The 27,317-nt window shown below is 39.7% G+C and overlaps 1 protein-coding gene across 1 annotated transcript in view; it reads right to left on the bottom strand.

The window, feature by feature from the left end:
* Positions 1-27,218, bottom strand: part of KIAA0391 (KIAA0391 ortholog) — a 55,942-nt gene extending 28,724 nt beyond the window's left edge. The window contains exons 1-5 of the mRNA XM_009290386.2: positions 26,904-27,218; positions 25,383-26,801; positions 23,003-23,050; positions 17,301-17,433; positions 2,502-2,609 (exon numbers count right to left, since the gene is read on the bottom strand). Coding sequence (XP_009288661.1) covers positions 2,502-2,609; positions 17,301-17,433; positions 23,003-23,050; positions 25,383-26,383 — 1,290 coding nt within the window. The 5' untranslated portion in view covers positions 26,384-26,801; positions 26,904-27,218. The remainder of the gene's footprint in view (positions 1-2,501; positions 2,610-17,300; positions 17,434-23,002; positions 23,051-25,382; positions 26,802-26,903) is intronic.
* Positions 27,219-27,317: the final 99 nt, after the last annotated feature.

Genomic DNA, 27,317 nt, shown 5'->3' with positions numbered 1-27,317 from the left:
CTTTGGAGATTGAAATAGGGCAGGCTGTGAATGCCCCAGACCTGCCACTCCACATTTTCCATTCAGCTGCCTCTGGCGAGAGGATAGCAGCCTCCAAAAGAGGATGTCCTGTGGCAGTCAGCCCTCAAAGGACAGACTGCAGTGTTCAGAGAGGTCAGCATTCACAGATGGGGGACTACTTGGCAGCAACACCAGTAACCAGGAAAGCAACACATGCAGAGATTCCTGTGGCTTTCCCTTCCCTCATCTGGAAGAAAAGTTTGGAGACAGAAGAAAGGATTGCTCTGCTTTGCGGGTTTGGTGTTTTTTTTTTTTCCTTTCTGTTTCTAGCAGTCTTGACAAAAAGAGTAAGAAAACAAGAATACATGCTTCTTGTCAGAAGTATCCAAAATAAGAACAAAGACACAGTCCTTTCCTGACACGTTACAACACAGGAGTTCAGTCATGAAGAAATAAAACAGGATTCACTAGCATCCAGCATGATCTCGCATTTAAACAATGTTTCCAGTTGGAAAAAAACTGTAAACTCAATAGTTAATACTGTAATTGTGTATAAAGACATCTATCATAAAAAATAATTTAAAACTATCTCGGTGAATAGAGAGGCTCAATACAGGAAAAAGTCTTTAGTAGTACATACATCTAGGAGAGTATTTCTTTTGGGCAGTGAAGGAGCTATTTTGTTGCTTAGAGTGCAAATATACACTTCCCATGCCAAAAAAAGGTACTATCCAGCCAGTGAATATCTACAGGTATAAGGCAGGAGTAATAGGCATGTCCATCCTATCTCATGTAGTGACTCCACACTCTCGAAAACAGGATCCAGATAACAGGAGCAGCAAAAGACTAGCTGGTGGAAGCTCCAGTGATTAACATTTTTTGTGCATGACAAAATGCAATAATAATTAACAGCAACATAGCTTGTAGAACAAGTAAATTTTAGCTAAGAGAATCTTCTTCTGGAGGTAAGATGGGGTGAGCCCAAGTTACTGTTCTGTTGTGCAGGAAGGAAAGGCAGATCTTCCTAAAAATCCTCCTAATCTGTAAACACCTGGGATTCAAGAGAGATCTGACCTGTATCTATAGGGAACAACCTGAATGGAAAGTTGATGCCTCCATACGGCCCTTCTGGAGCTCCCTGGCATCATGGATCCCAAAGTCCTTCCAATACAGCAGAAGCTAAGGAAGAACTCCAAGGCAGTTTATGCTGCTCAGCATGCTAATACCTTGTAGTAAGATTTCTGATCAGAAATCAGCAGTAATTATCCTGCAAAACCAGGCTGGCTCTTTTCTCCATTGCTTCCAGCTTTTACAGAACATTCAGGATCCTGTTCAGAGTTCCCACGCTGGGACAGGCATGCATTGAGGAAGGAGGTTCGTTTCTCTTCCCCTTCTTTGGCAGCATAGATCTGTCCTTCTAAGTCTTAAAACACTGTGTCACTACATGCTGCCTGGGATTCTTCTCAGATAATCAACACTTCCTCCCTAATCCCATGCAAACAACTTGTAAACTTCCTTTTCTATTTTCATAGTAAGGAAAATACCCTCTTCCTGAGCCAGTATCTCATGAAACTTCATTGCAGCTCTCAAACAAACATCTTTCAGCAAGTTTATCTAACCTCCCTAGCTCAGCTGCTTTTATCTACATATATGAAAGCATATTCTGCTTCTTAAGAATAGTTTTGAAGTAGTTCTTCGAACAAAAACATATTTCTTGTAATTACTAGAAGTAAGTTACTTCCTTTATTATCAAGCTCATTTATAACTTAGTTCTAATTTCAAGAGCGTGAAAATTTAAATTTTGGCTTTGGAATACATGTAAGCAGCTACTTTGTTATTCCTAAATATTTGATTGACAAAAAAAACCCTTAAGCCATTTCTTAGTGAAATGCTAAAGGGGAGTGCCAAGAATTCTCAAAAATAGGTATCGGTAAAAAAGCAGGATTATTCTTCTAAAAATCACCAAGTGGAAAGAACTGAAGCCAGTTTGAGCTGCCCTTGTAAGAACAGGACTCAAATGTTTATGGCAATGGGAAGTGAAATAAAGTTTAAACTTGTACAGGATGTGGTTTGAACTAAGTAAGGAGTTATTTTAAGAAGAACTCTTACCAGCATAACTATATTAGACTAAATTTTCTGTATGGTAGATTTACTCTGTGCCCCAAAATCCCTATTATTATGAAAACACACACTCACACAACATATGTCCTAATAATGTTATTATCAATAACTTAGCTGTAACTATGAGCATTGCATACATGGGGAAATTTAGGTATGATTTTTTTTATGGCTGATGCAGTCAAATATGTAAGAAGAACCATCTTCCCACTGATCATTTTTAGTTTGTGAAGTCTAAATAACACTTTGAACTTCACTGTAACATGTGCTACAAAAATGTTTGATCAGTTTCTCAAGAGGATAAGTAATAATGAGGCACTAATTGTTTTACAATCAGCCTAAGCATACACAAAACTCTTAATGAATATTTAAGCAGCACTTACATTTTCACACTGCATCTTTCTGGGTTTTATGTGGGAAACATTGAGTCCATCAATAACAATATCAAACGGAAGTCGATTTTCCACAAACGTTTGAAAGGCTTCAAATTCCTGAAATAAATAAACAAACGGGGGGAAGAATATGTTCAGTTTAACAGAAACAGATTTCATTCAGTTTTTATTAAAAAAAGAAACAAAGCCTAAATCTCTCACTTTTCCTTTGTTAGCTACATTTCACATCTTTACTTGCATATTTGATAACCATCAAAAAAAAAAAATCTTTAAAAGCCAGAAATGCTACAGTGGATACTTCCAATATAATTTTAAATTACATTACAACTGAGAACCAAAACTTTACAGTCATCCAGATTTTCAAAACTATAATCCAAACTGTACATTTTTATAAAGATACATGCTATAGTCATTGTTACACAACAGCTGCAAGACAAAGCAGCTTTACATACCAGTAGCCTGGGACACTATTACTAACTCTTAACATTTCCAAATGTAAAATAAGCATTATATTTAGTTTCTCTGTAAGAATTCTGAAATCTCTGAATGCCAGTCTTTGGATCACAGACCTATATTTAAATAAACTTTCATTTAGAAACACAGCACTCCATTTGTGAGAAATACACAGCTTTAAAGCTAGCAAAACAATGAACTTTCTTACTAGCTCAGAAATGCAGTGATTGAGCAAACCAACAGCATCCATCCAGTTTTTCCAACAGAAGGAAAACCACAATTGCTTCAGGCTTGAGACCCCATAGGAGGGGAACAGAATACAAAGTAATAATAAAATCTTCAGGAATTTCTCCCTTGATTTTTGAGGAAAGATCTAGCAGACACTTGAATTAGATTTCTACTTCCTGCTTCTGACTGTTTTTAATAGGCACAGGAACCCTAATCCATCCTGGTGGGCAGTGACCTGGTTTCATAAATGACCTTTCTACTAACAGGTAAGATTGGGTAATAGAGGTTTCATAGCCCAAGGCTATAAATGAACTTTCATAGGAACTCAAAACAATTGCAAATTTCATGCCTTCTGCTCAAAATTCAAGAAGCACTTTTCTAATCTTGCCTTCTCCCATGCAGCCATATAGCAATATATAAAAGTCTGAAGAAAAAACATCCCCTCGGCACCCAGACAAAAACCTATACAGCATATACAATTCTTCCGCGGAGAAAGGAATGAAAGAAAGAATTTATTTGTCCAGAAAATACATTACTGTCAGACAGTAGCAAATGATCACCAACTTCAAATTTAGTCAGAATGCTTATGACAAATTATACTAGGAAAAGGGTTACTTGTATTAAGAGGACAAACTAACCAAATGAGATAAAGATGCCTCACTCAGATGTTAAAATTTCAGGTATAATTTCCAAGTGAACACAGGTGTACTGGTCAAAAGCACACTGACGAGAACACAGACAACACAGGGCTCAGTCTAGCACCATCAGAATCAATTGCCTTTTATGTGATCTTTCATTTCTCCATGGCTTAAATAAATGTTAATATTGAGAAAGTATAAAAAGCTGGTCAAGAAAATAATAATCTCAAACAAAAAGAAGTGTGAAGTGTTGCCCCCTGCCCCCCAGCCCCAATCTCAGTGTATTTTATATAGATGAATAAATATTCTCATTGCCATCTGACAGGGACACCAAAACAGAGAAAGGAAGTCACTAGCAAAGGCAGTGGCAGGGAGTGGGAGGAGAAACAAATGCAAAACCAAACAGCAAGGATTCCTGACTTTGGGCTTATGCCATCCAGTGGACTTCCCCATGGTTCAAAATCAGATGAGTCATCACTGTAATACTGGATGGCTGTCTGAAATGTGGGAAAGATAAAAAAAGGAAAACACACACAGACCAAATGAAGGTAAAATAGGAGAGTTTTGAGACAAAGATGAGTGAAAATGGAAAAGACAAAAAGAAAGTGGAAGCAGATGAAAACGCATGGTAAACAATCCAATAGAACATTATTTTCCTAATGCCAACAAATGCCAAAATTATTTGAAGTAACATGGTTACAGTCAAGTAGACATTTTTATAAAGTATAATGTACATGTAATCTTGTCTTCAAGGGCTCAGTTCAATACAAAACAAACACTTTGTGGAGAATTTTTAATGTGGTATTTTATTTCAAGTGACAATAGTTCTAGAGCAGCTCCTGAAGGGATGGGTTTTCCCTGATGGGCAGAGTAGAGTGCTTTGTCAAGGGAACACCACAGCACAAGTTGGGGGAGCAGCAGAGGAGTTCGGTGGGTCAGCACTCCCCTCTGCCCACTTTTTGCTTGGCTCCCTCTCCTCTCCCAGCAGGGCAGATGGAGCAGGAGCTGCCAGGAGGGTCCTGCTGAGAGGCACCAGGATAGGCTCAGCACCTCTCAGAAGCAGCTCCTGGCTCTCTGGAGTTTACTTTTGGAGCTGGGGAGAAGCTACAGCCTTTTCAGTGTCATTCCCTTGGCCACCCCACCTTTCCCAGCCATCTCCTCCTGGCCACGTCTCCTACTCCATTCTCAACAGACGCATGACAGCATGCCCCTGCCAGACTCCCAAATCTGCTCAATTGTTTTGCCTCACTACCGGTAAACTGTGCAATACAGTAGGGAGAGAAGGTTTGCTGCCACAGGAGACTCTTATCCACACAGGGAGATGAGGAGTTAATAGCAGAACAAGTGCAGAAGACAAATGGCCAAGCTTAATTTATGTCACCAAATACAGAAGACTCCAGTGAAAAGCCTTAGACAGACTGAAAATCCCCAAGGATCTGTTCATTTTCTCCTCGCCATCCATATTTCCCCAGCAACACACAAGAGTGCTCCTCTCCTTTTCCAGAAAAAAAAAAAACGTAAAGAGCCACAGAGAAGATCCAGGCCTGCCCCCCTGAGAGACAGTTTTTGAGTCGCCATATTTCCCATCCTCTCAGGACACACGGAAGGAAAAGGGCAAAGCCCAGGAATAAGTAGCAGGCTATGTCATCCAGATGCAGTACAAAAGGTTATTCAAACATACACAGACTTACGCTGTAAGAGAGAAAGTATACGATTTGAAGGATGCTGATCTTTCAAAGATCGGGATTTGTCTGGATTTTATGCAGATCCTACTTACAGCCACAGTAATAAAGAGATGATTCACCCACAATTCTCTAAAGATATTTCCCTCACTAGCCAACTGTAAGAAATTGAAGATTATCTTTATAAGCAGTAAATGAAGTAGAGCACAGCTGCAGCTAGGGTACAGCTGATCAAGAGAAGTCAGACACAATAATCACCAATGCAGTACAACGATGACATGAAGGTTGGTTTGGGCAAAAAGAAGTAAGCTATTCACACAGGCTTCCCCTTCCAAATGGAGGATGCAACATGTGATCTACATACAGCCCTGCGTATGCCACAGGAACGTTTACATGGTAACTTCCTACTGAACACGACAAGGGGCACTTCAGATTAACCCCTTCAGCACGCCAACAAGTAGCAAAACATCTCCCTCTCTCTCTCAGTAAGAGCACTGAAACAAACACAGCAAACCTTACACTGATTTCTAACTTGTTCTGATCAGGTTAATCTCACGAAGTTTCTGAGGAAAAGTCCATTCTCCCAGCCTCAGAAACGCTACTCAAACTCGCTTCAACAGAGTTGGCAACTGAAGGGACAAAACTTTAAAAACACATTCACCATTGCTTATTGACATGACCCTCTTAATGCTCAGGAGCCACAGAAAAGTGTTGCAATACAGCAAGGCTGTTACCTCCCTGCAAGACTTCCTCCCGCAGCCCGTGCAGCGCGTGAACACACCTCCCTGCAGCAGGAATACGTGCAATGCAGCAGGGTGCTCACAGGAGGCTCCAGTGATACCCTGTTTCTCACCACATGCAAAAGAAAAGGGAATTTTAAAAAACCCACCTGATTTCATTCATTGCCTAGCTGGGAAAATACAGGAATGCCAACTATGCAACCGTTAGAAATGATTCACCGCACCTTCTACTAAGAAAACTTATCTTTGCAAATGGACACCACACTGACTAAATCAATTTGGAAGTAAGAGCCAGCCATAACAAACCCATGACAGAATTTATCTTGATGTGAAGAATTACAGACATTCAAAATAATTTTTTGTTTAACCACTAGTGTGTGGGTGGCTCAAGTCCATTCATATCTTGGCAAAAGCACAAAACAGTCTCGCATTTTTTTGGTATTCCACCCCAGCTGGATGACTCATGCACTATTTCACCATCATTTTATACTGGTATGTACTGGTGCTGCCACAGAAAGAGGTGTTTCTACCTTCTCCCTTCCCTTAGCCATTCATTCCTAGCCTTGCCGCCTCTTCTACCTACGCACCCACATTTGTTGGCACAAGGAGAAAGACAGAAGTGGATGAACTGAGCCAATGTGAACTGAGCCAATATAACAGTCTTTAACCTGCACCGGTCCCCCTGTTCAGGTCAGAGCAGAGAGGTTTGTCCTGGCATGAAAATGCAGCCAGGACATGGAATAAGAATGAGACTGGTAGCAGGTGAGACTACTGGGATCACCTTTTCCCATAGGTAGCCCTGACTATGCTAACTGACTGGATTGCGAAACTACATTTTATGAGATTTCTCTCTCAACCTGGGGTATTGCAGCAAAACGAGACAGAGGTTGGTTTTAAAAACCAGAAGAATAGGAATTATTGTTTGAAAAAGAAAGAAAGAAAGAAAAAAGATTGATTTTGCTATTTTAAACCATTCATTTAAAAAATATTTTTTTTTTTAGAAAAAGTGTGACTTCAGACTTCAAAAGTCTGGCTTACAAAGCCAATATTTGAAATAGCAGTAGTAATAAATCTGAAAATAGGACTTTTCTGTAAGAGTATAAATACTATTTCAATTTCTCTAAATACATTTATAAACAGAAATGTATGGGTTTCTTCCAATACCAGTGCACACACAAACTACAAGCCTCAAAAGCACAACAAAAAATGAGGGGAGGAATTCGTTATTAGTATTTACTACGTTAAATATGATAACATAGAAATAAACATTACAATTGAAGACAAAACAAAGAAAACATAGCTAAACAAGGATGTCCTTGGTAAGAGCAATGAGTATGATTCAAATGAGTATTTCGAAATAAATTTAATGTCTATAACAGATCTAAGGGTATGACAGGTTTCAGGTCACAGAAAGGTTAGATCACTTGAGCATTTTTCTCCTCAAGTCTAAATAGGAAATAAATAGGAAATATGTTGGCAACTAGAAATAAAAATCACAGTATTGCTCAAATTCTTCAACAATCGAAAATGTCTACTGATCTAAATGCCAAAAAACAAAGTAATACAACATACAAAGGAGATACATGAGCAATTCCATAGAAGACTTTTAAATACAAGAAAGGCTATTATGTTCAAGCCAAAACATGGAATTTGAAAAAAAAAGAAAAAAAAGGAAAAAAAAAAACCCCACCCTACCAAAAACTATTACAATCACTACAAAAAAGGCTGCTTGTCACTTCTTCTAAACAATCAAGTTTATGCTCACTCATCAGGAATGGTGGAGAGACACTAAAGTCAAATTAAAAAGTGCAAAACTGCAGTATTAAACATATATTGTTTCCAGAAGCATTCACAATAGTTTAAGCTTTGTACAACAGAAAAAGTAGTGCTTCCCCTCTCCGTCTTCAATGACAATACACTCAAGTGCAAGGAAAGAGCAAATTCTAATTAACAGATTATTATACTGCACTTAAGTATTATGTAACTCTACCCTTATTATCAAACAGGGTGTTTTTCAACACCGTAACAGCAGCTTTTAGAGAAGTTAAAACATTCACTTTTTAACAGTTTCATAAAATACAAAGTGATGGGGGTTGCTTTGTTTTCAGCAATGCTTCCTGGTATCAGAAGAAAAACACAGGAATGAGCATTAGAGTGTGAGAAATAAAATTCAGCTGTCAAACTGAAATCCAGCCAATTTTTTTTAAGGTGCCTTTTTGGAGCACTCTTAAATCTGTTTGTTGCTATGCCTGAAGGGTTTGAATGTTTCCCCCCACAGTTTCAAAGCTTGGAAATCCCCTTCGAACCCTTGTAAGCAGGAAGGCTTTTCTCAGTATTGTGTATGGTATCACTATGTACTCTGGATTGCATACAATTTGTTTGCCCTCTGTTATACGCTTCTAGAGTTAACAAATAATCCAGGAGTCACAAACTCCTGTGGCTGTAGCCTTCAGAGATACAGTCACAAACAGGAAGATACTTGCAGGGACATTGACAACCTGGCTGAGATGTGCTCTGTGTTGCCTCTTCGCAGTCCTACGTCAACAGCAGGCAGTGTTGTCGCAGAACTTGTTCCTGCCTGCCTACATCAGACAGCAGAGGGTCAGTCACAAAGACAATGCAAAACTTGGACTTCAACAATCCAGGCAGTGCACTTCTGAAATGTCCTTCCTGAGCACACTTAACATGGAGGGAGGAACAAGCAGTTTGTGCTGCTGTCCTCAGTGGAAAAATGCCCTCATCTTTGCAAGGCTGCCATCATAAGTACAAGAGTATAGAAATGGACCATACCAAGCTTTCTTTTAAAACAAACAAACAAAAAGACCTTGCAAAGGCAGAAATATTTTGAATTCACAGTGCTTTCAAAATTAAAACCACTATTTTGGAACCTTTTCATCTTAGGGTAAACCACCTAAAAGAATGCTAAACCAGGGAAAGATTGACTTGAATGCTTAAATACAATGTAACGGGCATTATAGAAAGACAGTGGAATAATATAAAAGCAATGCATCATGAACTTCATAGAAAAGACAGCGTCCCAAGTAAGCGAGGCAGGCTAGCACTTAATTACAGACAGTCCATAACATCCACGTGGAAAAATGCTACATGAGTATCAGACAGCCGGATATATCTCCATGCTGCTTTCTCTGCTATGCTGGTACAAAAGTTTGAAACAAATCTGAACAAGGAACTGATCTAGCTGAAAAAACACCCACAAGAAAACAAAACATTATTTTGTCATCTAGGTTTGTGCCCTGCTTACCATGGCTGCTCATTTGTTTCCTGGCACACTCGCAGGGGCCAAAGGGGGCAGGAATGAACAGCTGGCAGGGTGGTAAGGCTAGTTATGCTAGTTTAAAAAAAAAAAAAAAAAAAATCACACTGCCACCAAATGCTTATGCTAACTAATATTTGCCGTCTCAAGAGAAACAGCAGCTATTCTGGGGGACTGAATGGCACCACATGTTCTACCCCTATTTTAGTATTTCTAGAATTTCCAGAGAATTATAAACCTATGCACCCAGCATCTGTACACTGTAAGATGGTTGAACCGATCACTAAAAATTGTGCAAACCCTATGGAATAATATGATCTGGTAGAGGTTAATGTGCACACCTTTTGCAGAAGAGTATCTCTAAAAATTCTTTCCTTGTGTCAATGAAAAAGTAGGTAAAATAGAACCAGATGGCATTAATTAGATTTTCAAAAAACCTGACATAAGACTTCATAACAAGCTACTAAAACACTGAACTAGTTATAGCATTAAAAAAAGGCAGAAAAGAAAAAACAAAGCATCATGCTAAAAAATTAGCAGCATCTTTCAAAGTTCTGTACTAATTCCCATATATATGAAATATTTTACAGATATTTAGGAAAGGGGATGGCACAGAAGAAGCCGAACCAATGACAAATACAAAAACAAATTAAATTTAGCATCAGAAAGATGAAACAATGCATAATATAGGAAGAAAGTGCACTTATATTTTACAGATTTCTGGAGGAACTGTATCAACTTAGATGATCATCACCGTGTAATGAAAACATCTGCTCAAATTGCTGAGGTTCTAAAACAAATCTAATCAAATCCTAAGAGATACAGCATTGGACAGATAACATGAAATTATTGTAACTTGTTAAGCTATTCTGATTATCATAAATTATAATGAAGTCCTATATTAGACAATTCCACATAGGCCTCTGCAGCATCAGAAGAATCTGTCTTTGACCACAGCTGGAGACCAGCTCCTCAACTTAGACGGACCTTTGGTGACGTACCAAAGGACCAAATGGTAAAGGACCATTCAAGAATGCTTACGTTACAAGAGGTAACATTTCAAAGTGTCTTAAATCAACATGTGCTCACACTAATTTTATTTTAGAAGCATTATGACGGAACTTAGCAATATTCAGAGACAGTGAACACTTAAAAAAAGGATGGTAGTGTATGCAGTCTGCATTACGTAAACATGTTTCAAGAGCCTACTCAGTGGAATGCATGAGCTGCAAGTGAAGGACTGTATGTCCAAGAGGTTCCTGATAAAATAATCTCCTTAAAAACCAGCTACTCAGATAATTCAGATTAGTTTGATTCTTTAGTTAAAAGTTACTGTTCTGACTTCAAGTTTATGGTCCTGTCTGCCTCTGTGATCAGCTAATGAATGGGAAAAAAATACTTTATCAAGGTACGCCATTCTTAAACCTTGGTGAAATTCTTCAATTTCTTCTATTTCTCTCTATTTCTTCTTATATGTTCTAGCTAATGTAAAGAAGATACAGATCTGAAAAAAATCACTGCATCAGCAAACCATGTTTGTATTTTGCTTAGCAAGATCTTGAGATGATATACAGTGGAAACAAGTTAAGGTTAGCAACTGTATTTTAACCAAGCAACTGGTGTTCAAAAAAAATAAGATTAGAACCAGATTTTTCTTATTTGATTGCACTAACTGGAATATGAAGAATGTATCACGTTAGGAGAATTTCCAAATACAGAGGTGACAAAGTAGTAGTTTAAAAAGACTGTGGGGGACACCGAAACAGGTTTAGACACTGGATTGGAAGAAAGGAGCATTCTTGTGATGCAGGGTGGCCTAATTTTGCTGCATAACCATTTGATGGCAAAAGAGACCAAGTGACCTGAACAAAATCCCAACTCATTCCTTGCTATATGAATCGAGAAAAGGAGGACTGTGGACCACCCCAGAAGATCTGACCCACCCCCAAGAAAGAATCTCTAACACTGAGGTAATTGGAGGGAAAGAAATATGCACTGAATTTATAATGTTTTCATCTAGAGCTATTTCTTGCCGCTAAGGAAGCGGCTAAGTCTTTTATCCTGCTGCCAAAAGACTCCCTGTGCTTCTGTTTGCTTCCATTATCAGGAGCCTCTGGGGAAGGGGAAGATGCAAAAGAAACCTTAGAAAAATTCCAACTGCCTTTGTCTCTCACCACCCATTTCCCATTCGGTCTCCCCTCCTTCCCTCCTTTTCCTTCCTCCCAGAAGTTCCCTCCCCTCTAGAAGATCATATCACAAGAAGAGTGTAACACCCACCCTGAATTAAATGGAGGCAGGAGGACAGAAAATAAGGAGGATAAAGGCTGCAGCTTGGGCTGCAGTGCTCTCAGACTCTGAGCAGTCTACTACTGCAATTCTCTCAACACCTGCCATAAACCGTTACCTGTCTTTATTCTGTGCTTACTAGACCTACAAGATTCAGTAGTGGATCAAGCTCTGAGGCTAGTGTTCTCTCTAACCCCCAAACTAACTCTAGTTCTAGCCAAAACACCGCAACTGAAACAAACCCACAGATAATCCTGAGCCCCACTCAGACAAGCTCTCCTCTATCCTTGTGGATGTTCCAAGATCTAGCAGCAAACCTGGGTCTTAAGGCAATGCAGGATTCTGTCTTACTGAATACTAACCCATCGTGACTGAGTCCAGTGGCCCATATTTAGCAGAGATCGGGGTTTTTTGGGGGGGGGGGGGGGGGGGGGGGGGGGGGGGGGGGGGGGGGGGGGGGGGGGGGAAGGCAGCTGTTCAACCCTATCTGCAAATGTTATCTCATCTTTGTAGGTTTCCCTAGACCTATGACTGCACATCTTCATGATCCAGGAGTCTTCAGGCTTGATATCAGTGCATTTAATTCTAATTGCAATGCTAACCCTTATCCTTATCTACAAGCTAATGACCATATCCTTCCCATAACTAAAAATTAGCCACAAGGCAACGATGGACTTAGTCATCAACCTGCTATTCTGCAAAACCTGTAGAATTAAACTGTTCAGCACTGGCCATCCTATAATCAAACAACAGCTATAAGCAAGTTTTTTGATCAGTGTGGTTTGCAGACTAGCTAACACATTTGTCCTTACCGATGCCACCTCTAATTTAATGCTGTGGCCTAACCACAGCCATATTAAGCAAGTACTTCAAGTATTTTAACTCCCAAATATCAACTCTTACCCCAGCCTTATCCATAGCCCAACACCAACACGTACCCAAAAGGCTACCAATAAGCCCTTCATCACCACTGGCATTAGCTATCTCTCAATCCTAATGAACTTGTAAGACTCCAACAATAACTCAAGTTCTCCAGCACCTGCTGTCCAAAACATTAATCACCAAACACCACACTTCCAGGACTTTATAGATTCAGCAATAACAGGTTCTTCCACCCTTGCCATCCTGAAACCCCAGCCAACCTACAAGCCAGTAACTCATACCCATCCAAAAATAAGTCATAACTTGCTCATCTAAGCCAACCTCAGCATTCATCCTACTCTTGGGCCTCCAGGAAGAGGAGGAGGAAGGGGGGGAGGGGGGGAAACCACCAAGCTCAGAAATCTCTATCATCTTGAAGCCTAGGCTTAGCCCTAATCCTAACTCTAACTACAGCTTATCACCCCTATATCCCTCTCCAGAACTAACAGAAAGCTTTCAACCCATGCTGGCACCAGCAGGATTTTCATCCTGCCAGCACAGTTCTTGCAGAAGCTAGCTCTGAATCCGAGTGCTGTCATTTTAAACCAAACCCTAGGAAAGTGACCCACCCTGCCACAGAACTGACAAGAGGACTTTCAGTCATTCCCACCTGAGAGGAAACCACAAGAACTGTTCCTACCCAAAACAGCCACCACCCCAGTGCAAGGGGCTTTGCAGCATTCAGCAACATGCCAAACTTTTGCACTCCTACTGTAGAGGACAAACACTTAACTGGGAATCTGATCCCTTCGCTGCAATGTGGCACATATCTGGGAGGGAAGGGGGCACATGAGCCCACGGGAGAAATTCCACCCAGCCTTCTCCTTCTTTCCATGTTTCCTCCCCTCAGAAAGTTCTTTGCTCCCTGGCAGTGACAGGGAGAACGTAACATATATGGGAATAGAGGTAGAGGAGGTAAACGGCAAACATAGCCTTGGCTGTGGCACACACTGTGCACACAGTATCAGCTGTTTGCTGGGAAGGGGTTTTCTCCCTGATCTTGTCAGGACACACAGCAGGCCTAACTGAATTAACTAGCCTTCTCTTTCTCCCTGAGGTCAGGCAAAAAAGCCATGAAGGACAGCCATAATCACCCAGACATCTCAGGGCAGGTAACGGTTGCTCACCTTGGAAACAGCTCAAGTGCAGGCAATTTAGCTGACTGACCACAAGTTGAGAGTCAACAAAGCAGGTAGAAGAAAGAGAAGATCACGCTGGAAGTTGGGAGTGAAGGCCCTGCCAGATGAGGTTAGAGCAGACTATGTCAGACACAGTTTTCTTACAGTTTGGAGTACATAGGGGTTTTGGAAGTAATAAACTACTCCATTCAGAACAGGACTGACATATACCACACAGGGCTTTGGGGTAAATAATGGAGTTGGAGAACATGCACATGTGGAAGGAGAACCAAACCATTATAGAAAAGAAAAGACAACAATCTAAAAGTAAGAGATAGCTTTATATTCAAGATTCCTTGGAAACAGCACAACCTCATTCAGTTGCAAAAATAACACTGAGATGAATGGATCACTTCCTCTCCCACCTCCGGTCTCTTATATTCTAGAATATGTAAAACCCCTTTCCACACTTAGCCCAGATCTAGTGTGGGGACTTTACATGCCCACAAACCCATCTCTTCCTGCCTTCTTGACAGCACATACACATCTCCCATGTGCTTCTTTCCCCCTACACAACAGTCCTTTCATGCTTATCAGGAGTATGAAGTAGCCACGAAGGGAGTAACGTTACTGCTTTTGTGTATTTGAGAGAAACACCTGGGAGCAGCTGCAACATGAAAGTCATCACAGCAAAAGTTGATTCTGCCTCTCAGTATACCAATATTACCATCTCAGGCTCAATGGCATAGCTCCCAATTAAATGCAGCCAGAGTAAACAGGCATCCGACTGAAAACATCATATAGACATTGGTACAAAAGGTGACAGTCTTGTTACAAGTGTTTTCTTTCTATGGCAGCCTGCAAGGTTGCAACTCACTATATTAGATCATCATATGACATCCTAATAGACCTTTCAGAGTTGTGCATAAAGATCTGAATCCATGTCTATTTCTAATGTGTAACAGGTATTTCCTTATCACAGATAACCACTTTTATAGTTCATGCAAGCCATCTTTTCAACATATTTGTTAATAGTGTTCACTACCATTCTGATGTACAAACCTAAGTTGTTTGATTTTCTTTCCTAAAGCTCATTACAAAAAGATTTTTTTTTTAATCACAGCACAACAGACTGCTTTTGGGAGATCCTCAACAAACCAAATCTTTGCTCCTAATTTTCTACTCGGACCGCATTTATTCTTAAGTGAGAGAAATAAAATCAAATAAAGTGATGATGCTGTTGCAAAAGTAAGACAAAAGACTATTCCTCAGTGAAAAAAGAAGAAGATTCCAAATGCATTACACATTCAATTTGAAACACTGTTGGAAAAAAAAATGTTTAGAGCTCAAAGCAACTAGAACTGTTTCCCTGAATAATCATTTCATTGCAAGAAACACAGATGCACTAAAGAAAACTAGTTAGGAGAAAAGAAGGAACAGAAAGCTAAAATGTTTTCTATTTGAATTGCGGCTACTACAAAAAAGTGACTGACTGGAAAATGGAAAACCCCCTCTCAGATATACTTGCTTACATCCTATTTTCAGCCTCTTCACCTAGCTTCCCCTCTGGAAAACCCTGGCTGCAGGAGAAGCCACACAGTCTGGCATACCTAACATGGGCAGATTTTCATCACCACGTCTGCTTTGACAGCACAAAGGCAACTAAAAAGTCCCAAACTTATTTCTGGAAACCTCTGACACATCAGGACACTGTTTTGCCTCTACCCCCACATCCATGCTCAAAATTCACTGAGGGAGCAGACTTTAAGCTGTACAGCCAACAGTAAACACACCGAGTTCATCCCCATTCAGCCTCCTGGTGACCGCCTGCCATAGAGAACGGGAACAAGGTCGACTTGGAACTAGCAAGTGGGTGGCCCCAGAGTGGTAAATGATGGAATTTCAGCTATCACACAGACTAACAAAATCTCCTGACATCAAAACTTAAAGTGGTGTATTGAGTCTTTGTTTCATTAGATTGCATTCATTTGATCAATCAGGTTCTCAAACGGGGGAACATAATTTCCACTACTGCTCAATTTGGGCGTGAATGTCGTGTTACCCAGACCTCCCTTCCTGAATCTCCCTGCCTTCAACTGGTACTGCTAGTCTAGCCCTGTGTACTTGACAAATTTGAAATTTTCAAGCCAGCAGTCACCACAGGGAACAGAAATGAAACTTCACAGACTAGACAGTTAACTGGTTAAGGAATTAAAAGTTTTGTTATTATTGCTTTCTTTAATAAACCAACCTCAACCATAATTTTCACAAAGGCTTTTAGAGAACAGATAGAGTTAGTTGTACAACGTGCAATAAGAGACATGCTTTTGTTTATCTTATAATATTATAGAACACCAGTACCCATTAAATACCTAAAATTATTGCTACATTTTTAAGGATAATTTTACTCCCTGCACAATTCCTAGCTAGGTCAGCTAAAGTCCTGAACTGAGGAGAAAATCCGTGTGGAAATTAGATGTTTGAACAATAGGCTGCATGTACTACAAGCACCCCAACACTATTTCAAATTTCTATAACTGTTACACATGTGCAACGTCTGTGTCTGCAGAAAGCCTGAAGAATTAAACCTGGTGTCCTCTTCCATAGTTTCAGAACCGGTGCAGAACTGAGGTGCCAGCTGCAGCAAAATGACATCAACACTTATAAAGGTAATGCAAAACCACCCTGAGATGTGGCATGGGCTCCATCTAGCGGAGTCAGCTTCATTCCGTATTGCTGCTGCTGAACCACTAATCTCCACACAAAATAAGTAAGAAACAGAACTGCAATATATTATAGTGTCTGGGAATTATGCCCTCTTGTATGTTTACAATGACTTTTGAACAGCTTGATACTCCTGATGTATACTGTAATTATAAATATGAAAGTGTATCTTTAAAATTGAGGGGTAGTTGGTTGGTGGGTTGTGAAAGTTGACCCAACAAAATGATAATCGGTTCTTTATTGTTTCTGGCAAACAGCTGCCTAACTGAAAAATCAAATATTCAGCACATAAATGTAAGTTTCAGATATGATACTGAACTTAAGAAACACTAGGACTTTTACTATTTTGCAACTTTAAAATACTAGATGTCTTATTTTGTTCTAGTTACTGGTTTTTATTCCGTATTTAAAATTTAGCTTTTGAAGGATTAAAAGATTTCCATACCTTTTAAATTTTTTAATGTAAAAAAAAAAATTATATTTTAATTATTTCAGTATCTATTAACAGCTGACTGAAAACATAAGAACAAAGACAATATGACAGAGGTCAAGATTTAGACCCATTTTATAAACACAACTAAAAAAGATACATAGGATACTTCAGTATCTAATGGCCTATTAATGTTTAAAGCAAAGAAAAAAAGATTCGTGGTGTTTTCAAAGTACCTGAACATTAATTGTATATTACCCTCCTAGCCAATGAACCTGACAGTGTGCAAGACCTACCTGTGGGCTTGTCTTTCTAAAAGTGTCAGTTCCATGTATCACGTCCCTTATTATTCTTTCTCTGAGATTATTATACTCCTCTTCGGTGAGGTCACTATCCTCCAGCTGATGGTTGCAAACTGGGCACTGTCCGCTGTAATAATAGTGAAACAAGAAAATAAAAGGATAAAGGCTTTTAAATAAGATATACCTTAAATTTTACCAACTTATTGAGTGTCTGTGTATGAGCACAATTCTTTACAAGAACTCAACACAGTACAAGCATCAGAAAATTAGTTGTACTCTTTCTGGGATGCATCCAAAACCTACTAAAGTCACTAGAAGTGTTTTTATGTGATTTAGTGGGATCAGGATCAAAGATTTAACTCTAGAGACATTTGAGGATTTAGGACTAAAACTCTGCATGAGAGCATGAGGGGGGAAAAAAAAAAAAAAAAAAGAGTATTTAAATATTCACCAGCATTTATTTAGGCCTTGAGAGATCAGAGTTCAATTCTCAGTATTACCACAAATTTCCACATCTCTAATATTTGAAAGTTTCCCTACTACACAGGAAAGTCACCATGGATACATACAGCCCAGATTTCAATGTGGGAAGGTGATGCAGTTGCACTGGCCTGGCCAGAACATATGAATTAGCTGTAGGCATGCTAGTTGAAGCTAGCAGGCAGGCCAAAGAGCCTTGGTCTACCTATAAATCCATTCCAAAGTGTTACAACAAGAAAAGGCACCAGTGAAATGCTCTGCTATTGTGCCACTGACTGCTCCTACAAAAAAGCTAAGCTATCTGTGCCTGGTTTATCAAAGTTTGGAATAACCAAACCTGCCACAGGTGTAGGAATAACCCTGCCCAAAAGAAGGGAAAAAAAAACCACAACCCCAGACAGACAGAAAAGGTAACATAAATCTGCTGTATGGTTGGAAAAGCAAATATCGAGCAAGACTGCCTTTTTTGTGCCACTTATCCTTCGCTATCAGACTTCCCCTTATTTCTAGGCTAAGACTGTTTGTTCAGATCTCTCCAAGGTGGTCAAAGTGGACAGACTGAGAGCAGAATGTGACTAAAAGAGAAATACTGTTTGCTTTGAAAGCCCTCACCAATACTAAATCACACTGGCACTGCATGTCTGTACGATGCCCGATTCCATCAGAGATTTTCCAATATTAGGCTGACTGCACCCAAATAGAAAGCAGCTTTACATTGCTATCTCCTGGTGACTAATCACTACTTGTTTCTTTACTGCTAAGAAACTTCCGTTCCTGCTCTGTAGCACAGGCTAATTATCGTCACATGGATCTAGGAATGCGGACTGCTGCAGACGAAAAAGCTTTGCAGCTACAGTCAACCAATGCCATCATTTAGTGTTCGTTTCCCAGAGCCAGAAACACCACTCTATCATGCACAGCTGTGTCAGTGATTGTGTGACTGCATGCAGCACTGGGACAGTTTCCTTTATCATTCATTCACATTGTCCACTTCTCAGTACTTAGTCTCCCTGTTGCAGGGCCAGCAGCTACAGTAACAATTGTGGTTCTGCAAATCTGAAATCATACGTTGTTTTGACTCTGACACAAACAAGAACTCTCCACTGATCTGTCCATGCATGTTTTTAATACTAAAAGATGAAAGAGATTGAAAATCCATCATAAAAGAAAAGATTACAGAATAGAGCAATAGGGGATGTGAAAAAAAGAGACCTCAAACTCTTTAGTTTCCTCAAGAAGAGTGCTGGCATGTCATAGCAGATCCTGAAAAATCTTCCAGAACAGTATGAGTGAGGCAACGCTACAGAGAACACACAGATGCGTGCCAGCCAAGAGGCGCAACTTTTTGTCTAACCAACCTAGTACTGCAAAAACTCCCCAGCAGTGGGAAAGGCCATCAAAACAAACCACAACCACGAGAACCATGTCAACTGCCATGAGTTGGGTTTTTGTTCCTACAGCCTGCTAGCACAGCACACACATAATTCCAAGATGCAAAACAAGACAGGCCTAACTTCCGTGGCCACCTCTGGATTTTTGTATGATCCCCCAGAACTGTATCTTGAGAGAAAGAACAAACATCTTTTTTAATATCTAGCCTCTTCTGTTGTTTCATGTCCCACAGCCATGACCGCTGCCCTAACACAGTCTGAAGGAAATCAAACTGGAACTGTCATCACTCCCATGTCCCATTTGTTCATTCTTTTCTTTCCTAGTTGTCTCTCCCGTTAGCCCCTATAAACTAAACACATAATCAACACAATGCACAACTCCATACCCAGGTCAAAAATCTATGTCATGCATCACTACCATGAACCTCTGGGCCCACCACAAAACCAGCATGTAACAGTGGACGACTGAGATAAAACAACCTGCATCTCTGTGCATGAATTATGAACTACATTAACCTCCCCCCCCCCCCCCCCAAGAAAAAAAAAACTTATCTGAAAGTTTTGCAGATACACTTTCTAAAGACAAACCAATGTGCTACAAATATACCTAGACTTCACGGTACACTTCTTGACTTGCATCTCTGATTGTGGGTTAAACCTAGAAATTTTCCAAGCTTAACTCTTTAATAACTACATGAAAAAGGAAAAAGAAATGGTCAGATAGGACATTAATGTACACTAAGGAAATTCACAGTCAGTCATGTCTGTTCTCAAGCACTTCTGCCAAGAATATTAGACATGAGATCCAGCTTGCATCTTCATCACCAGACTGGACACTCCAGCCACGGTACCAAGAAAATAAGCAGAATCTAGCAGCTTCTCCAACAAGCAATGAAATGATGCTTAGTCTGAATGGGTCTTTGGTTCTTCCTGGCTGACGAACAATGACTTTTTTGCCACTTGCTCCCACTTAAGCTTCTGTTATATGCAGGATATGTTGTTGATGTTTCACATTTTTCCTTTCTATCATGCTCTGTTCATAAGCCTATATTCACCCAGCTGGGCATAGTTTGAACTGAAGGAGTAATCATTCTTCTCTAAATCCATCCAAATATCTTATTTTCACAAGCACAATCTCAGAACTGAATCGTAAGATTTGAGCTTTAAGTGTTAAAATGGAATGAGTTATTCTCCCCTGGCTGTATCCACAGAGATAGCCTAGAGATGCCAAAGCTAAGTCATTGCAATTTTCTAAAACCACGGCAATCAGAAATGTTCAATTCTCCCAACAATTGATGTCTAGTATACATTAATGCACATACCGTAAGCCAAGACTGCATTAATTGCAATGCTGACAGTGCATTTACTGAATCAAAAGAAGTTACTCATGGAATCCCAAAAATGGACATGCACTGCTGCATACAAACGATACGCTCCAGTTGCTCAACCCACTGTGGCCACTGCAGGCTTAGCCTACATATTAATATCAGCAATGAGACTGGCTGCTCATATAGCTGTAAAGTTACCATTAAATACATCTAACTGCATTAAGGAACTTCACAGTTTGGCAACAGAGAAGAAAGGCCTAACAAACTGTTATGAGACTATTTCAAAATCATTAAGCCTAAAGTTTAAGAACCTGTCCCATAGTTAACTTGGATCCTTCTGCAACTACCACTTTCAGACTACTAGGAAAAAACAAACCTCCCCATACCCCAACAAATCAACCCACACCAACCACCTATCAATAACCAAAGCTCCTGAAGCCAACTTCTTCTTGTGAATTCTCAATGTGGATTCCCAAAGGGAGCAGAGGCAAAACAGGCACAAGAAATGCTCAGCATCTTGCAAGACTGGACCCTTAGTCTAACTGCTGCTTTTTTGTAACCATGCCTTTAAAATGACCTTGCAATTTTTGTAACTTCTCATTGATCATTTTAGGATTTCATGCCAAGAAATTCCCACACAGAAGCCTTTCACCTCTGTAGGATATATAGCTGTCCTTACAGCTAATTGACCATTTAACTACTTTTTTGAGGGACTACTTTTTTGAGATAGATTTAATAGAGTATCATGGCACCTACGTATCAAGCTACAGTAATTCAAACACAGGCTCAAAAAATTTGAGCTGCAGCTTTCTCTAGCTGACCTTGGAAATCCAAAGCTTTTGTAACTCTCAAAGAAAAATGGGCAGCAAACTTCAAGGTTTGTTTGCAGGGGATTCAAGCTTCTGACTATCACAGTTCAAAGAAACTAGGAGCTCAGTGCTAGAGCAAGAAGAAAATATACTGGATAAAAAAAAAAAAAAAAAAAACCCCTGCCAGTATTTATACAAAATCAGAATAACCTATGAATAAGCCTATTAAATTATCAAACTCAGTTTAGGAAAAAAATAGTTCTGGATTTTTTAACTCAAGACTTATGTTTTAAGACATCAGTTATGCTGACTGCAGAGATGAGTCTAGTAAGAATCACCACATGAGTTTCAGAGATACCTTAAGGGCTTTGTCCTTTATGATTAGGACCAACAAAAAAACCCCCAACAAAACCAACAAACGTGTTTGTTTTTTCTTTCTTAAATCCTAAGGATCTTTTCTGTCAGCAGCCATTTAATTTGAACACATCAAAACACTTATATTCTTTTTCTTTTCTTGAAACCATTTTAATTTTATTCAAATACTTATCCAAGTAGGCTACCTCAAACTCGTTTATTTCAAAATAAAAAGTGTTCATACAGTTATCACAAAGTAACTACCATATAGCACCTTGTCACCACTTTGTTCACAGATTCTTAATCCATGATAAAATGTGAGGTGATCTAAGTTAGTTTAGCTCTCAAAGTCTGTAACAGAGTTTACAGACAATAAGATAACAAGCTACCTCTTAACCAAGACAACTTTAGAATGTTAAAACTCTAAAGGCTGAAAAAGGTTGTCTAGAATTTGGTGAATTATCATAATACAGTATAGTAACACACACACATACTCATACATAATAATAATCCATCTTACAGTGAACAACCCCTACTCTTAGGACAGTGAGTTATGCTGTTATTTCATGGGCTTCAAAAGCAGCAGACTCTACATGTGCTTCTACTTCAGAGTATGCAACACAGTGTATTTTTATAAACCATCAAAAAAACCCATAATCCATTGGAGACATTCTTATAATTAATACATTTATAGTTGCCAAACTGCTACAAAAACACAGAACTAGGTTTCAAAGAGAATAACATTTAAAATAGGAATTTACAGACATTAAGAAAACTGCACTGTAATAGAAACACATACCCAAGTTAACCCTGTGAAAACCTAAGATGAGATAAGAAATTATAAGAATCATTTTGTCTTCACTGAAAATGAGGTGGGAAGGGAGAACCCTTCCATCTGTACAAATTAACTGCAGCGTGTGAACAGTATCAGTTTTAAAGAAGACGTCCATTTACACACCAAAGCTCCTCTGTTAAATATTGTGTTAAACAATGGCATTATAAAGCCATCCAAAAAAGTAAGTCTTTAATTCCTAAACAGTAAACAAATAAGCCACACAGTAAAATGGCAGCTCTTATTTTTCTCTGTGTTTTTCTGTCTTGGCTCTGCTTAGCGTAACTCCTTTCCAAATGTGCATGTTGGGTCTTGTTTAATGCACAAGACTGAGTTGGAAACTGGAGTTTGTGAAATCATATGTACACAACAAAAGTTTATATTCTCAAGGATTAAAATATTTTCTTATATAAGGAAAGCTATTTTTTATATTTATGAGAGAAGAGTTCAAGATAGAATAATCAAGACACCACCTCACTTTTAAATAAAATGTTGCACTTACCTGTCTTTAATGTTGGTCAGGTGTCCTCTCCAGTTCCCTCCTGGTATACTAATATGTACAGAGGGAAAGATAAATAAAAACATTAGATCCTTATTTAACAATACCTCAATTACAGATAAAGAGTAATTCTATTTTGGTCAACATTTAGAAATAAAAGACCGATCAGTCATCTACCCTGCAAAGAAATCATACAAAGATTCACATGTAATTTAGCAACGCCTGAAAATATTATATAAAGAAGCAGCATTTAACAACATGCAGAGAACTAACATCATCAACCTCCCCAGTTTATGTTGTCCCCCAATACTAAGAACCATACAAATAACCAGGCTGCACTGACAAATTTTAAGTTGCTGCCCTACACATTCATAAAAGCACCTCAGAAACCAGATGGGAAAGCAGGAATCGAGATTTCTATGCAGATGTCATCCTGAGAGATTAAGAAAGATATGCTCATACCAAGATGCTGCATTGAGAGTTTTTGACTCCACGACTTTATCATCATCACCACCACTACCACGGCCACCATCATGCTGGTGTAAATACTCCTTTTTGCCCACAAGATCCAAAACAGAACAGGAATACCCAAGCCAACATGCAACTACAGACACCTCTCCCTTTGCCACTGTGTTTATTATCACAGGCTGCACAATCACACATGCCATGGGCTTTGGAGTAAGTGTCCTGCTTCTGCCCTCCTTTCCCATTTCTCATGCTGATACATAGCGGTTCTTTACTTTTCTTACAAAGACAACAGGCAACAGAAAATACTGTGGTTCTTTGTTGTACACGCAGATCTCTGTATTGGATCTGGCTTTACTCACTACTAGAAGTCAGTGCTGGTCTGCTCTTCAGAAAAATAATTTTTTAAAACTAACTCCTATTCAGTTACACTCACAGAGCTCACTTCTGCGCTTACTGTACCCTTGGTTTCCTTTGTCAGCAAAAGTTACTTCCCAATCTGCATCATTTTTGCAAGACTAACAGTGCTAGAAGTTATCAGAGTCTGTTTCTTTTCGGGAACTCCATGTAAACTGCTTATTTATTTTCAACCACCAGCATATACAAGTTCAGCGCTAGCAATTGGAACAGACAGGTAAAACTGAGCATTTTGCACAGGTTCACAGATAAAAAGCCAGATGGGATAACTGATCACCTAGTGTCATCCCTCTATTACGGACTCTGTTTCTTCTTCATGTTTGAAACAGTGCTTCCTTTAGGGAAACACCCAACGTTGATCTTAAAACATGAGTCTACCACAATCTTTCATGAATTGTTCTAACAGTCAAACAGGGTATTAAAGACACAAACAGGAGTTTGTCTAGCTTCAGCTTGCAGCACTGGTTTGCCACTACATACAGGCAATATATAGCTCTTCAACGTACTCACTGCCCCTGCAGTCTCCTTGCCAAGGACTTTTTATTACGCTGAGTTTCCTGCGCATGCAGCAGCATACACCTACAGGCAAGTCCTTCTCTACTCACTGGGAAAATAGCACCCCGTGACAGATTTACACCCGCTAAACTAGTTCATCTCAACTGAAGCCTATTCTGTCTGCTCCCTAGCTGTTCCCAGGAATGAAAATAGCTAGGGGACAGCAGTATAAACCGTTCTAATAATGGTAGTGCATTCACACAGCCATCATTTCCATCCAGGAAGACTAACTTGTAAAATGGCTGTGCAGCTCACATAAACCAAAGCCAACAGTTAAAAAAAAAAGTCATAGATGGGCTCACATACAACAGCATGACAAATATGCAGTGGGCTCAGGTGAACTACATGGTGCATGTGGAGCGTAACTAATTGTAATTTGGGGAGTCTGACCATCACTACTCATGAAAACAAACTGCGTGGCCTGCTAAATACTGTGCGAAAACAAAGAGCCTCCTATTAAGATTATTCCTCTCCTATTACTCTATACAAAGTCAACACTTAATCTTCACTTAACCTATGCTAAATTTGCTGCCTCTTTCCTTTAAAGAGAGAAAGTATCTAATTTGCAAATAACTTACTATTTCTACACTCCAACAGATTATAGGAAAAACCCTCATGCCTGTCAATATTCCTTATGCACCAACTCCAGAAAGAGATGAAGTTAGATATTTTGGACAGCCACGACCCATCACAATTTCCTACTTTCTGTACCAAGGAACAGTAATTAACAGGTAAAATCTTTCAAGAAAAGATGAAATCAGTAAGAATTTTACACTTTTACACTAATTTTGGAGCAAAAATAAAATGTATCTTTTCATGACAATGTGTCTCTCATGGAGAAGCAACAACCAAAATGAGATGTTGCGGGATCTTATTAGACTTGATCTGTGGAATAATCTGAATCCCATCCTCATAAACTGGAGCTTGCTATTGAAACATTATTTACCTTTCAAACCATAGCTTTATACTCCGCATAAATGTTTTGTGAGGGTATATTTGGTTATCTCTCAAATATAAGAGGATACCAAACAGCTCTTTTTGTAACTCAGCACCTTTCATACCCCTGCTGAAGTCAAAAAAGGCCTGCAGGACATCCAAGGTTGGGACCAAATCCTTAGCCAACATTTCATGGTAAAGTTCAAATGCGAGGTTCATTTCTTGGTGACGGCTGGCTGCTTTGATACAGGATTCATAGTTTGTCCGTGAGGGAATCATAATCTTTTTTACTTCTTCCAAAAGAGTCAAGGCCATTCTCCATTGATCTGAATTACTTAGCCCCCTGATAAGAAGGTTGTAAGCCCCGCTTTCTAAAATCCTAAATCTGATTTTCATTATATCATACGTATCACGAATTTCTGAAGTCTGCCCCTGCTGGACACACAATGCCAGATATTTGATCAACAAATTATATGCAATGTCACCTTTACTCTTTGCCACATGGGTCAGCAAGGACTTAGCCACATCAATGGGGCTGTTGCACCTGACCATACTGTTAAACATCACTTCTTCAAATATTTCAGGTGACCGAAAGCTTTCCCTCAGTCTGTTCCATTCCTCAGCCTGCAAAGGTTTTTCTGGAGGCTGTATGCTGGTAAACTTATGCCTTGACAGAACTTGACTCATTAACCGTTTCTTCGGAGCTTCAACAGAGGAAGAAAAGTGGAGTTTCCCTTCAGATACTTCTTTAGTCTCTTCATCGCATCCTTTTTCTTCTTCATAATCACTTTCAGACGTTTTCTTGGTAGAAAAGACATCAGTTCCTTTGGGATCCACTGGTAATGCAGTGCTGGAAGATGTCATAAAACTGAAATAGCTAACCTTTTCCCTATTGGGGATGCTGAAAGAGACAGCAAACAGTTGTTGGCATCTTGAAACAGGCCAGAACATACGACATTTCCATAGCAAAGCCTGAAAACCCTGTTGACTAGTTTGAGAAAAGAGTGCCATCACAAGAAGAAATTACCTCACTATTAGCTCACTGTATCTAATGAAGTTATAAAATGGAAAATGCAGCTTACATGGGGACGTTTATTATAAAAGCCCAAGGCCTGTCAAGCTGTATAAGCTTCAATTTCAAAATGCTTGTTCTGTGAGACCTTTCTGCCTCTTATGAGAACAAAAAATGGCAAAATCTTTTTTCACAAAAATCAACCTCTTAGACTGTGAGAGCATTCATCCAAAATGAGGGTATCTTTCTTTCTAGAGAAGATGCTTTGCAGGTCTGCAGCTTATCATTTCTGTTTGTTGGTTACTGTAAAGATGAGTACTGAGTATGTTGTATGCAGATCGGCAACTCTGACGCAGCTAGGCAAAAAGCGTAGGTTTTTTTCTTCCTGCCTTCATCCAAGTCTAGTCAGAAGATTTCCTAAAAATAAAAAATCAAAATAACACCGCAACATCACAACCAGCTCCGTGCTTTCCTGTCATATTTACATTTGCATGCTAGCAAACACAAAGTTCAAGGCACCTCGACAATTTCAGGTCAGGAATCCCAATCCTGATCCCCCAGGCAGGCCCAGCACGGGATTCCTACGTTGGTTCCCTTCTACCTTTCAACCTGTGCCAAACCTGTTTAACTGCTCTGCCCGGTCGTAAATCCTCGGTAAGGCCGCTGCCAAAGAGGCAGAGCAACATTGGCAGAAAGTACAACGAAATCCCACATAAATGCGAGGTTATAAAGGTAAGTATCGGGAGGTTCACCGGCAGCCGGGCAGGCAGCTGGTGCGGCTCATGAGGAGGCCCCCGCAGGGCCTCGCGTCCCTCACTCGGTGCCCTGTGTCCCCGGCCCGGCCGCGCCCCTGTACACTACAACTCCCAGCGTGCACAGCGGCCCGACCCCCGCAGCGCGCTGCCTGCTGGGAAAGTGTGTGTGTGTGTCTCT

Source organism: Aptenodytes forsteri, unplaced genomic scaffold (assembly GCF_000699145.1).
Source record: "Aptenodytes forsteri isolate BGI_AS27 unplaced genomic scaffold, ASM69914v1 Scaffold108, whole genome shotgun sequence".
Lineage (NCBI taxonomy): Eukaryota > Metazoa > Chordata > Aves > Sphenisciformes > Spheniscidae > Aptenodytes > Aptenodytes forsteri.
The sequence above is the reverse complement of the archived record's forward strand: the minus strand, read 5'-3'. Positions and strand labels throughout refer to the sequence as shown.